The 12,513-nt window shown below is 39.8% G+C and overlaps 1 protein-coding gene across 1 annotated transcript in view; it reads left to right on the forward strand.

The window, feature by feature from the left end:
• Positions 1 to 12,513, forward strand: part of CAGE1 (cancer antigen 1) — a 60,162-nt gene that overhangs the window by 560 nt on the left and 47,089 nt on the right. The window contains exons 2-4 of the mRNA XM_078000964.1: positions 1,488 to 1,705; positions 2,813 to 2,900; positions 9,621 to 10,030. Of these exons, the coding sequence (XP_077857090.1) occupies positions 1,488 to 1,705; positions 2,813 to 2,900; positions 9,621 to 10,030 (716 nt within the window). The remainder of the gene's footprint in view (positions 1 to 1,487; positions 1,706 to 2,812; positions 2,901 to 9,620; positions 10,031 to 12,513) is intronic.

Below are 12,513 nucleotides of genomic sequence, written 5' to 3' on the forward strand. Positions count from 1 at the left end.
TTACCGAGTGATGACATAGGTTTGAAAACAACTAATTTTCAATAAACTATTCATTCAGACATTCAATAAAAGAATCCAGGCAGATGAGTAATGACTATAAATTGAGAGAGCTTGATAGAAATAAATCATTAGAATGCAGGTTTTATTCAATCAACGTTTGCTGTGTAGACAGCACCGGTCCATTTGCAGTAGGGGATATTGGAAAGCCGTAAGTCTACTCCTCTTCAGACGTTTATGATCTGTAAATACAAACACTAACACCCTTGAAACAGTGGTGAAGCTCTAGAACAGTAAACGAAATCACCAAGTACTGAATTGTAAGATAGAGATTTAGAGGCTGAAGACATTGAAGCAATTTTGAAAATAGATAAATGGGTAGACCAGAAGGTTTTAGGAGAGAAGCACGTGCCAGGGCAGATGACTGAAGCTTAATTCGTAAGGAACATTATCTGTTTGCAGGGAAATGAGCCTGATCTGAGTAGAGCAGGGGAGTACTGGGTAGGTAATGTCACTCCAGGCTATGCATGGCCTGGAAGGACAAGAAGAATTTATAGACTCAATGTGAGTGGCCATCCTTTCCACTCAGCCCCGGAGAGGCCTGAGGAAGTCAGGAGAATGTGGACCAGTGTGGCAACATGGGATAGAAAGAAAGCACAGGTTACTGAAAGACTTTTTTTCTTTTTTTGAGACGGAGTCTCGCTCTGTCACCCAGGCTGGAGTGCGCTGGCGTCATCTTGGCTCACTGCAAGCTCCGCCTCCCGGGTTCACGCCATTCTCCTGCCTCTGCCCACCACCAGGCCCGGCTAATTTTTTTTTGTTTTGTATTTTTAGTAGAGACGGAGTTTCACCGTGTTAGCCAGGATGATCTCCATCTCCTGACCTTGTGATCCGCCCACTTTGGTCTCCCAAAGTACTGGAATTACAGGCGTGAGCCACCACGCCTGGCCCTGAAAGCCTTTTTTAAAGGAGACATGGACGAGACTTGGTATCTGAATAGCCATGGATGATGAGGTAGAGGGATGCCACGACAACTCCAATTTGCAAACACTAGTACCTGAGGGAATAGGCGCAGTATGGGAAAGTGAGGAGGGAAAACTGAGTTACAATGCTGTTTTTGACTTGGTAGTGAGGTGTTCAAGTGGCAGGTATCAAGTAAATAGAAATCCAGCATTTTGTGGAAACTAATAGGTCTCTGATAATATTTTGTAAATATCCTTTGATTAAATAACATAGCGATCCCTTCGCCTTCTAGGTCCAAAGCCGCCTAGGGAATTATTGGATAGTAGCCAATATTATTTGTTTTTCTCGAAATCGGTATTTACTACCATATCAAATTATGGCATACTCAGACTAAAATTTTTAATTTTTCTAATAACTTGACAAATGACATTTCAAACAAGGGCAGTGAACTTTGCTACTTAATGAGAAGAATAGGGAAAAAGCTTTTTGTTTGCACCTACTAATAGACACAATTTTTTTTTTTAAAGAAGCCTTCCATTATTCAACAGTTATGAACAAGGACTATCAAATATTTTGGCCATCACCTTCAGATCCTGTACGTTTTGAAGTGGATACTTCTCATGAAAAAGTAGAAAGCATATCAGAATCGGATACCATGAATGTCAGCAATCTTTCTCAAGGCATAATGCTTTCAGATTCTCCCATCTGTATGGAAACTACCAGTACCACTTGTGACTTGCCTCAGGTGTGCATTGCTTATAAGTTCTGGGAGGCTCAGATGTATTCAGAATTCAATTTCTTCAAAAATATAAGGAACAATAAAACAATCTTCAGTGGACACAGAAAGGAAGGGAATACACGGTCTGGTTTTCCCAGTTTCACTAGCGTAAGCTACATTTTGACCAGCCTGGGCAACATGGTGGGACCCCATCTCTGCTAAAACTATAAAAATTAGCCAGGCATGGAAGCGAGCACCTGTAATCCCAGTTACTCTGGAGGCTGAGACAGGAGAATCACTTGAACGCGGGAGGTGGAGGTTACAGTGAGCCAAGATCGTGCCACTGCACTCCAGCCTGGGCGAGAGAGCGAGGTACATTTTTACACAGCATTAAAACTGATCCTTTCTAGCCTCATGAAGTCCCAGGAGTGCAGCCAGGGGACATGACCACAACAATTCAGGCACAGAGGCAGGACAAGAGCCCAAGGAACCTGGCTTATAGTCTAATGCATCTTCCACTTATGTCAGTATGCAAATAATTCAGTTGTCATTCATAATGACATTGACAGCACCCTGCATGTAAATGACAACTTTCCTATCTTCATGAAGATGCCTAGCTCCTTTTATTACAAAATAAAAGATTGTAATGTCCCAATATCTTCATGAATGTTGTTCTAAACATTTGATAGTCAGTGACATCTGATTCCACTAAATAGGAATTTATAAAAATACGTCACAGATATATGCCTGTTTTATATATCTTCAGTGTTAAAAGATTAGAATAACAACCATCTTAATGCTGTTTAGACTAGATTTAATAAACATCAAAGAATTATCAATACATAAATATGCTATCATGTATTCCTAAGTTTATAGTCACATGATTTGACTAACCAAAAAACCAAAATATTAAAATAGCAAGCTATTTGTTACATTGTTGTTTAATATTGGGACTCTGTTAGCATAGTTTTACTAAAAGGGAGCCAAATATATGCTGGGGAAAGATACCAGAAAGCACATTTTATCTGTGTAATGAAATATTCTAATAGCAGAATTACATAACAATGTGCAAATACCTTTAGAAGAAGCTTATGATGTTTGCTTGAAGTATTAATGCCTTTTTTATTAATACAGAATGAAATAAAGAATTTTGAAAGGGAAAATGAGTATGAATCCACACTTTGTGAAGATGCTTATGGCACACTAGACAATTTGTTAAATGGTAAGTATCTATTTGTTAGCAATATGCAAAAGAGAGAAACTTTTTTTGTGTGTTCTGTGATAATAACAATAGCCAGGTATTGTGCTAAGCACTTTATATATATCATCACACTTAATCCACAATCTTATTGAAATAAGGCTTTTAAAAAATTGAAATAAGGGCTGTTTTTATCTTCATTTTACAGATAAGGAAAATAAGACTCAGAGAGTAACTTGCCCAGGATTGTGTAGCTTTAAATGAATGAGCCGTAATCAAGTCCCAGTCTCAGACACAAAAATTTTCTACTATACAAGTATCTTTAAATGTGTATTGAGGTTGGGTGTGGTAGATCATACCTATAATCCCAGTGCTTTGGAAGGCCAAGGTGGGAAGATTGCTTGAGCCAGGAAGTCCACGGCTGTTATGAGCTATGATCATGTCACTGCACTCCAGTGGGCAACAGAAGGAGAACCTGTCTCTTAAAAAAAAAAAAAGAAAAAGGGCCAGGCACAGTGGCTCACGCCTGTAATCTCAGCACTTTGGGAGGCCTAGGCAAGTGGATCACCTGAGGTTGGGAGTTCAAGACCAGCCTGACCAACATGGAGAAACCCCGTCTCTACTAAAAATACAAAATTAGCCGGGCATAGTGGTGCATGCCTGTAATCCCAGCTACTCAGGAGGCTGAGGCAGGAGACTCCCTTGAACCCAGGAGGTGGAGGTTGCAGTGAGCTGAGATCGCGCCATTGCGCTCCAGCCTGGGCAACAAGAGCGAAACTCCATCTCAAAAACAAAACGAAACAAAACAAAAAGCAACAGGTACAGTGGCTCACACCTGTAATCCCAGCTCTTTGGGGGATCAAGACAGAAGGATTGGTTGAGTTCACTAGTTTGAGATCAGATTGGGCAACATGACCCCGCCTCTACTAAAAATACAAAAACTTAGCCAGGTGTCATAGTCCTAGCCACTTTGGAGGCCTAGATGGGAGAATTACCTGAGCCCAGGAGGCTGAGACTGCAGTGAGCTGAGATCACGCCACTGCACTGCAGCGTGGGCAACCACAATGAGACCCTCTCTCAAAAAAAAAAAAAAAAAAGAGAACTGTGTGTTGATGTAACTCCAAATCTGTTATTCTAATCCTAAATTGATACATGAAAGCTATGTGGGATTTAATCATATAATGAGATACTTTGATCATGTTTTTGGTTTTGTTTTTGAAATGGATCTCACTGTGCTGCCCAGGCTGGTCTCAAATTCCTGGGCTCAAGTGAGTCTCCTGCCTCGGTGTCCCAAAGTATTGGGATTACAGCTGTGAGCCACCACACCGGGCCCTCCATTGATCATGTTTATTAAAGCAAATCTAAATGCTGTATACAAATGTCTTTATTTTTAATACTTGTAAGTAATACTAAAATGAAAAGATTTGACAAGGCTTATTGAAATTATGGAATTTAATACCTGCAGGTACAAGAAAAATAAGTACTGCTGAGGCGGGTGGATCACGAGGTCAGGAGATCGAGACCATCCTGGCTAACACGGTGAAACCCTGTCTCTACTAAAAATACAAAAAATTAGCCGGGCATGGTGGCGAGCACCTGTAGTCCCAGCTACTCGGGAGGCTGAGGCAGGAGAATGGCGTGAACCCAGGAGGCAGAGCTTGCAGTGAGCCAAGATGGTACCACTGCACTCCAGCCTGGGCGACAGAGCGAGACTCCGTCTCAAAAAAAAAAAAAAAAAAAAAAAAAGAAAGAAGAAAGAAAGAAAGAAAGAAAGAAAAGTGCTATAAGCATTAGAAAGGAAGAGAAGTAATGAAGTAATTATCATTATTTACAAATATGTACTTTTCTACATGGAAAAGTCATAAGTACCTACAGATGAGCTATTAAAACTAATAAAGTTTAGAAGAAAGCTAGATATAAAATTAATATTAAAAAACCAATAGCATTCCAATGTACTAGCAACAACAGATGTAAAACAGTAATTATTAAAAACTTACTATTATCAGTAGCAGCACAAACTAAGGTACCTAAGAATAAATCTAACAAAAAGTGTAAGATTTCCATTAAAAAATATTATAAAACTTTCCTGGAGGCCATAATAAATAATTAAATGTTTCATGTTCAGATTGTAAAGATGTCAGTTTTCCTGAAGTCTATTAATTAATGCAATTTCGTGTATCCTACCTTAATCCTAACATTCCCATTCAGAAGTGAAAAAGTTAAAAAAAATACCCAACACAATTTTGAAAAAGAAGATGTGGAGACTTATCCTGCTAGATTACAAGAGTTATTAGTTATAGTAATTATAATGATGTATTATAGGCAGAAGGGTAACAAACCAGTGGAATAAATAAAAGACAAAGTAGACCCATTTATGTATGAGGACACATGGTATTTGATAGAGGTGTCATTATAAACCAGTGGGGGGTTTCATTTGGTTGTGCTGGAACAGTTGGCTCTCTCAATGTAGGAAATGATTAGAACCTTACCTCACACCAAATACAAAATAAAGTGCACATGGATAAAGGCCTACATGTGAACTGCAAAGTTCTAACTTATAAAAGAAGTGTAGAAAATGCTGTATTAGTCTGTTTTCACCCTGCCATAAAGAACTCCCCAAGACTGGGTAATTTATAAAGAAAAGAGGTTTAATTGGATCACAGTTCCACATGCCTTGGGAGGCCTCAGGAAACAGAATCATGGCAGAAGACAAACAGGAAGCAAGGCATGTCTTAAATGACGACAGGAGGGGCAGGAGAACTGCCAAACACTTTAAAACCATCAGATCTTGTGAGAACTCACTATCGCAAGAACAGCATGGGGAAAACCGTCCCCATGATTTAATTGCCTCCCACTAGGTCCCTCCCTCAACACATGGGGATTATAACTGGAGATGAGATTTGGGTGGGAACACAGAGCCAAACCATATCAAACGCCTTTGTGACAACAGAAAAGATTTCTTTTTCTTTTCTTTTCTTTTTTTTTTGAGATGGAGTCTTGCTCTGTCACCCAGGCTGGAGTACAGTGGAGCGATCTCGGCTCACTGCAACCTCCACCTTCCGGGTTCAAACTATTCTCCTGCCTCAGCCTCCTGAGTAATGAGACTACAGGCGCCTGCCACTATGTCTGGCTAATTTTTTTGTATTTTTGTAGAAACAGCGTTTCACCATGTTGGCCAGGCTGGTCTTGAACCCGTGATCTTCTGATCTGACTGCCTCAGCCTCCCAAGGTGCTGGGATTACAGGCATGAGCCACCACGCTCCGCCTAAGATTTCTTAAGACATGAGAAATGCGGGGTCAGGCACGGTAGCTCATGCCTGTAATCCCAGCACTTTGGGAGGATGAGGCAAGCGGATCAGGAGGTCAGGAGTTCAAACCCAGCCTGGCCAATATGGTGAAACCCCGCTTCTACTAAAAATACAAAAATTAGCTGGGCATAGTACGCATGCCAGTAGTCCCAGCTACTTGAAACGGTGAAACAGGAGAATCACTTGAATCCAGGAGGCGAAGGTTGCAGTGAACTGAGATCGCGCCACTGACTTCAACCTGGGTGATAGAGTGAGACTCCGTCTCACAAAAAAGACATGAGAATTGCAATCCATAATTGGTGCATTGACTACATTAAGAAAACATCTGTATGGCCAAAGTATAATAAAGTAAAAAGCATAGACTGAAGATACATGCAATATAATTGACAAAAGATTTGGTATCTAAACTACAAGTCACTTAGAAAAAGGCACATAATGGCTGGGCGCGGTAGCTCATGCCTGTAATCCCAGCACTTTGGGAGGCCAAGATGGGCGGATCACGAGATCAGGAGATCAAGACCATCCTGGCTAACACGGTGAAACCCTGTCTCTACTAAAAATACAAAAATTAGCCGCGTGTGGTGGTGGGCACCTGTAGTCCCAGCTACTCGGGAGGCTGAGAAAGGAGAATGGCGTGAACCCGGGAGGCAGAGCTTGCAGTGAGACGAGATAGCGCCACTGCACTCCAGCCTGGGTGACAGAGCGAGACTCCGTCTCAAAAAAAAAAAAAAAAGAAAACGTCACATAACTCAGGCCAGGCATGGTGGCTCACACCTGTAATCCCAGCACTTTGGGAGGCTGAGGTGGGCAGATCACATGAGGTCAGGAGTTCAAGACCAGCCTGGCCAACATGGTGGAATCCCATTTCTACTAAAAATAACAAAAATTAGCTGGGCATGGTGGTGCATGCTTGTAATCCCAGCTACTTGGGAGGCTGAGGCATGAGAATTGCTTGAACCCAGGAGGTGGAGGTTGCAATGAGCCGAGATCGTGCCACAGCACTCCTGCCTGGGTGACAGAGACTCTGTCTCAAAAAAAAAAAAAAAAATCACATAATAGAAAAACAGGCAAAGTATATGTATTAGTAGTTTGCTAGGGCTGCCATAACAAAACACCATAAACTGGACTGTGTAAACAACAGAAATTAATTTTCTCATTCTTAGAGGCTGGCAGTCCAAGATCAAGGTGCCAGCACGGTTGCTTTCTCCTGAGGCCTCTCTCCCTGGCTTGCAGATGGCCAGTTTCTTGCAGTGTCTCACATGACCTTTTGTCTTTGTGTGTACGCCTTCCTGCTGTCTCTTCCTCCTCTTACAAGGACACTGGTCATACTGGATTAGGGCCTACCCTTGTGACCTCTTTTAAGCTCAATTACTTTTTTAAAGGCCATATCTACAAGTAAGAGTCATATTTTAAGGTACTGGGGATTAGAGCTTCAGCATATGAATTTTAGGGGCACACAATTGAGCCCATAACAGTATACAACAAGCAGATCACAGAAAGGAAACCTGTAAGACCATTAAATACATGAAAGGATGTACATTAAGAAGATCACAGTAAAATACCATTTCATACATATGAATTTGACATGTTTTGGAGGGATGTGTAGAGCAAAGGAACCCTGAGGCTACTGGTAGAAGCATAAATTGCTACAAACACTTTGGAGAGTAATTTTGCAATATCTAGTAAAGTTGAAGATATGTATTTTCTATAATCCAGCAATTTCACTTCGAGGTGTATCCTCAGAGCCTAGACAAAAATTTTTACATTGGCATAGAAGGAAACATGTTCACTGCAATGCTGTTTTTAAGGGCAAAATTAGAAGCAACTTAAATAGCCAACAAGAAAGGAATAAAGCGTAGTCTTTCAGTATAATGAACTACATATGTATGTATTTATATGGCTAAGCCTCGAAAGCAAAATTTTGTGTGAAATAAAGACTTTTTTTTTTTTTGAGACGGAGTCTTGCACTGTCACCCAGGCTGGAGTGCAGTGGCATGATCTTGGCTTAATGCAACCTCCGTCTCCCAGGTTCAAGTGGTTCTCCTGCCTGAGCCTCCCAAGTAGCTGGGATTACAGGCATGCACCACCACGCCCTGCTAATTTTTGTATTTTTAGTAGAGACGGGGTTTCACCATGTTGGCCAGGCTGATCTCGAACTCCTGACCTCAGGTGATCCACCCACCTCAGCCTCCCAAGTGCTAAGATTACAGGTATAAACCACTGCGTCCAAGACTTTTATATGGATATAGATATAGTGATATGCTATTTATGTAAAATATAAAAGCACATAAAACAATGCTATATATTAATCATTCACCTAAAGTGTTGCAGGGTATTTTGGAGTTTGAGGGAAACAGTGACACTGGACATCTATCAGACCCTCACAATCTGTTAGCTGTAGTTTTCACTATAAACACATATTATAGTCCTTCCTGTGATGTCTTATTTGTAAAGGTAGGTTTTTGGAGGTTGCTATAATAAAAAGCAAGTCCTGCATGAAAATCATTGTGGAATAGGAAGTGAGAGTGGTGGTCTCCAATCTGATTCCACGGTTTGAGGTGCTGTATTATGCCTAACAATGTACATCCAAGTAGTAAAGTGTGGTTGTTTAAGAATAAAATATTATATTTTTCTTTTAGTTTATATGTATTTTCAAACAGCTGATAACTTAGGACAAATACTAGTTTGAACTTAATTATTTACTAAATGGAACTTAAATATTCCTTTGGTCCAGAGGTACTGTGAAAAAAAGTACTGAGACTTTAAGGGTGTCACAAAATGAAGAAATCTGGGAACTTTATTCTTTGGGAATGATTATGTTGATAATGATTATGTTGATTCTTACTTGCTTCTGATTTTAAAAAACATTACACCTGCATAATTTGTCATATTGAAAAATAGTACAGCATAGCATTGAGAAGTAGTAGTCTAGAATCTCAGCAGCACTGCTTAGCAGCTCCGTGACCTTAGACAAGTGACTTTAACATCTCTTGTACTTCAGTTTCCTTATCTGTAAAATAGGGATAATAACAGTACTGACATCAAGGGATTTTTGTGAGATTAAGCAAGTTTATATGTGTTTTCTATTATACTATCCCTGTCCTTTTGAAAGATTTTGTACTTTAAAACATCTTAAAATTACAGTACAACAAAATAATTTTGAAGATATCTTGAAATTTACTATAATTGTATTTGACCAGAATTACATATAACAAACTTTTTTGTAGCAGTCATTTGGGGACTTCTTTCCCCCATGTAAAGTTTTGTTTTGTTTGCTAGCATAAAACCATGCTAAAATCCACACAGTAAATAAGGTTGAAATAATACTTAATTTGTAAGTGGCTACAGCAGTTTATTTGATAAATATAAATATAACTGTTACCATCCAAGTTCATGATCTACTCGTTTTTATTTCCTTCTTTCTCTTTCTTATGAGACAACAACATTGAAAATTACTCAAAGAATGTACTAACTCAGCCAGTTGACACCATCAGCATATCTTCCTTGAGACAATTTGACACCGTTTGCAAATTTCACTGTGTAGAAGCATTTGATGATGAAATGACAGAGAAACCAGAATTTCAAAGTCAAGTGTATAATTATGCAAAAGACAACAATATAAAGCAAGACTCATTTAGGGAAGAAAATCCAATGGAAACTAGTGTTTCTGCAAGTACAGACCAACTTGGTAACGAGTATTTTAGACAGCCTCCTCCTAGAAGCCCACCTCTAATCCACTGCAGTGGAGAGACCCTGAAATTTCCAGAAAAATCACTGGCTAAAAGTACTGCCAAGGAATCTGCCCTCAACCCTAGCCAACCTCCAAGCTTCGTGTGTAAGGAAAGTGTACACAATAATATTGTAAAACCATTTATAAAGAGAATAGTTCTAACCTAGTTCATCTGAGAGTTAATTATAAAGCAGAGGAAGTACGATTGTGATGGTCAGTAAAGCCTGTAGAGTATTAAAGGATTCGTTAAAAAAAAATTATATATATATATAAAATCTGAGACTTTTCCAAGCAGTGCTAAATCACCTAGTTAGCATAAGGGACTTTGCTTCTCCGGGGAAAATGCATTCTGAGATCTTAGCCAATTCAGAAATAAATTTTTCTGGTAAAGGAAAATAATCCTCAAGTCCATACTTGAGGATTTGCTCTACCAAATGGTAATTTCTCTTAAGGCTCAGGACTCTGTCTTACCCTGTTATGCACCACAGCGTCTATATGGTTCCTTGAATGTAATAAGCTTTTTTTACTATAATTTTTTCCATCGAAAGCAAGTATATTAGAGAAGTAAAGAAACAAAAGAATGGCTGCCGTGTAGACAGAGCAGCCTGAATATAATAAGCTTTTATATTTGTTGAATCAAACTGGCTGGCAGTAGCAGAGTTTACAGTAATGGAAAGGTTAAGAAGAGGAAGGAGTGCTGAAGCACTAATTAATTTTTCAAGAAAAACAAGATTTCTCTGTCATATTGGACTTCTATTGACAAGCAAAAAATACTAATTTTTCTACTAAAGTGAAAATATTAGTTTATCATTTGGTTTATTGATTCCGAGCACACATGTAGTATCCTCAGAACACTGAAGATACTGACAGTATATATTCTGTGCACTTTCTGAACAAAAAAATTAAAAATACTAGGAATTGGTATGGGAAAATAGATAAAATTCACGAATAGTATAAGTAATACCTTTTCTCTCTTGTTGTTTTGTTTTGTTTTTGATACGGAGTCTCACTCTGTTGCCCAGGCTGGAGTGCAGTGGCACGATCTTGGCTCACCGCAACCTCTGCTTCCTGGATTCAAACGATTCTCCTACTGCAGCCTCCTGCGTAGCTGGGATTACAGGCATGTGCCACCACACCTGGCTAATTTTTTTTGTATTTTTAGTAGAGACGGAGTTTCACCATGTTGGTCAGGCTGGTCTTGAACTACTGACCTCAAATGATCCACCCGCCTTGGCCTCCCAAAGTGCTGAGATTACAGGTGTGAGCTACTGCACCTGGCCAATAATACCTTTTCAATGTGAGTTTGATGGGAAATACTATGACTATAATGCCTTATTTACAAGTATGAGCATTTTCATTTTTTTGAAAGTAGTTGACAGTACTTAAAAGAACTTTCTTTGTCCATGTTGATTTCTGGAAAACAACATTTTAAAAATCAGCCTAAATAGGGTTTCTCAAGATTGTTCTTTCCTCTTTCCATTGCATTTAGCTGTTTTTCATTCAGTCAAAAGATACTTTTAGGCATCTATTACATGCCAGGTCTGTACTACGTATTAGGTAATGGTTAGAAAACAGACAAAAAGATGCAGTTCTTGTCCTCATGAAAACAACATCCTACTAGAGGAGGTAGTCATTAATCAAATAATCACACAAATAAATGTGAACTTGCAACTATGATAAGATCAATAAGTTATGTGAATAAAGTTACATACAAAGTATATGTAGAGCATGTTATATAAAGTTACTATATATGCTATGATGCTATATAAAGTTACGTATAAACTTGCAACTATGGTAAGTGCTGCAAATATAAGTAGGATGGGCATCTATGATTAGGATACCACCCTGATCAGGGAGTCTGGGGAAGGCATCCCTGAAGAAATGATCATTGAGCTGAGCTGTAAAGGATGAGTAGGAGTGAATTAGGCAGCTAGGGGTAGGAGAACATGCCATACAGAAGGAATAACGTCTGCAGATCCTGTGGCTGCAGGAAGCATGGTACCTACTGGGACCTGAAGGAAGCCCTGAGTACAGGAAGATCAGAGTTGGAGGAAGGAGGAGGGGTATAGCAGATGAAGACAGGTGGTACGGGCCAGCTACTGCTTTAGTTCATTTCATACTGCTGCAACTATATCACAGACTGGGCAATTTATAATGAATAGAAATTTATCTGGCTCACGGTTCTGGAGGCTAGGTCCATGGTGCCAACATCACACAAGGGTCTCTGTGCTGTCATTTCATGATGGGAGGTGGAGGGGCAAAAGAGGGTGAGATCAAGGGAGCAAGTGGAGGCTGAACTCACTTTTATTTATTTATTTATTTATTTATTTATTTATTTATTTTGAGATGGATTCTCGCTCTGTCACCCAGGATGCAGTGCAGTGGCACCATCTTGGCTCACTGCCACCTCCGCCTCCTGGGTTCAAGCGATTCTCCTGCTTCACCCTTCTGAATAGCTGGGATTGCAGGCATGTGCCACCACGCCCAGCTAATTTTTTGTATTTTTAGTAGTGATGGCATTTCACAGTGTTAGCCAGGATGGTCTCAATCTCCTGACTTTGTGATCCACCCACCTCGGCCTCCCAAAGTGCTGAGATTA

This window comes from Macaca mulatta, chromosome 4 (assembly GCF_049350105.2).
Source record: "Macaca mulatta isolate MMU2019108-1 chromosome 4, T2T-MMU8v2.0, whole genome shotgun sequence".
NCBI classification, from domain to species: Eukaryota; Metazoa; Chordata; class Mammalia; order Primates; family Cercopithecidae; genus Macaca; species Macaca mulatta.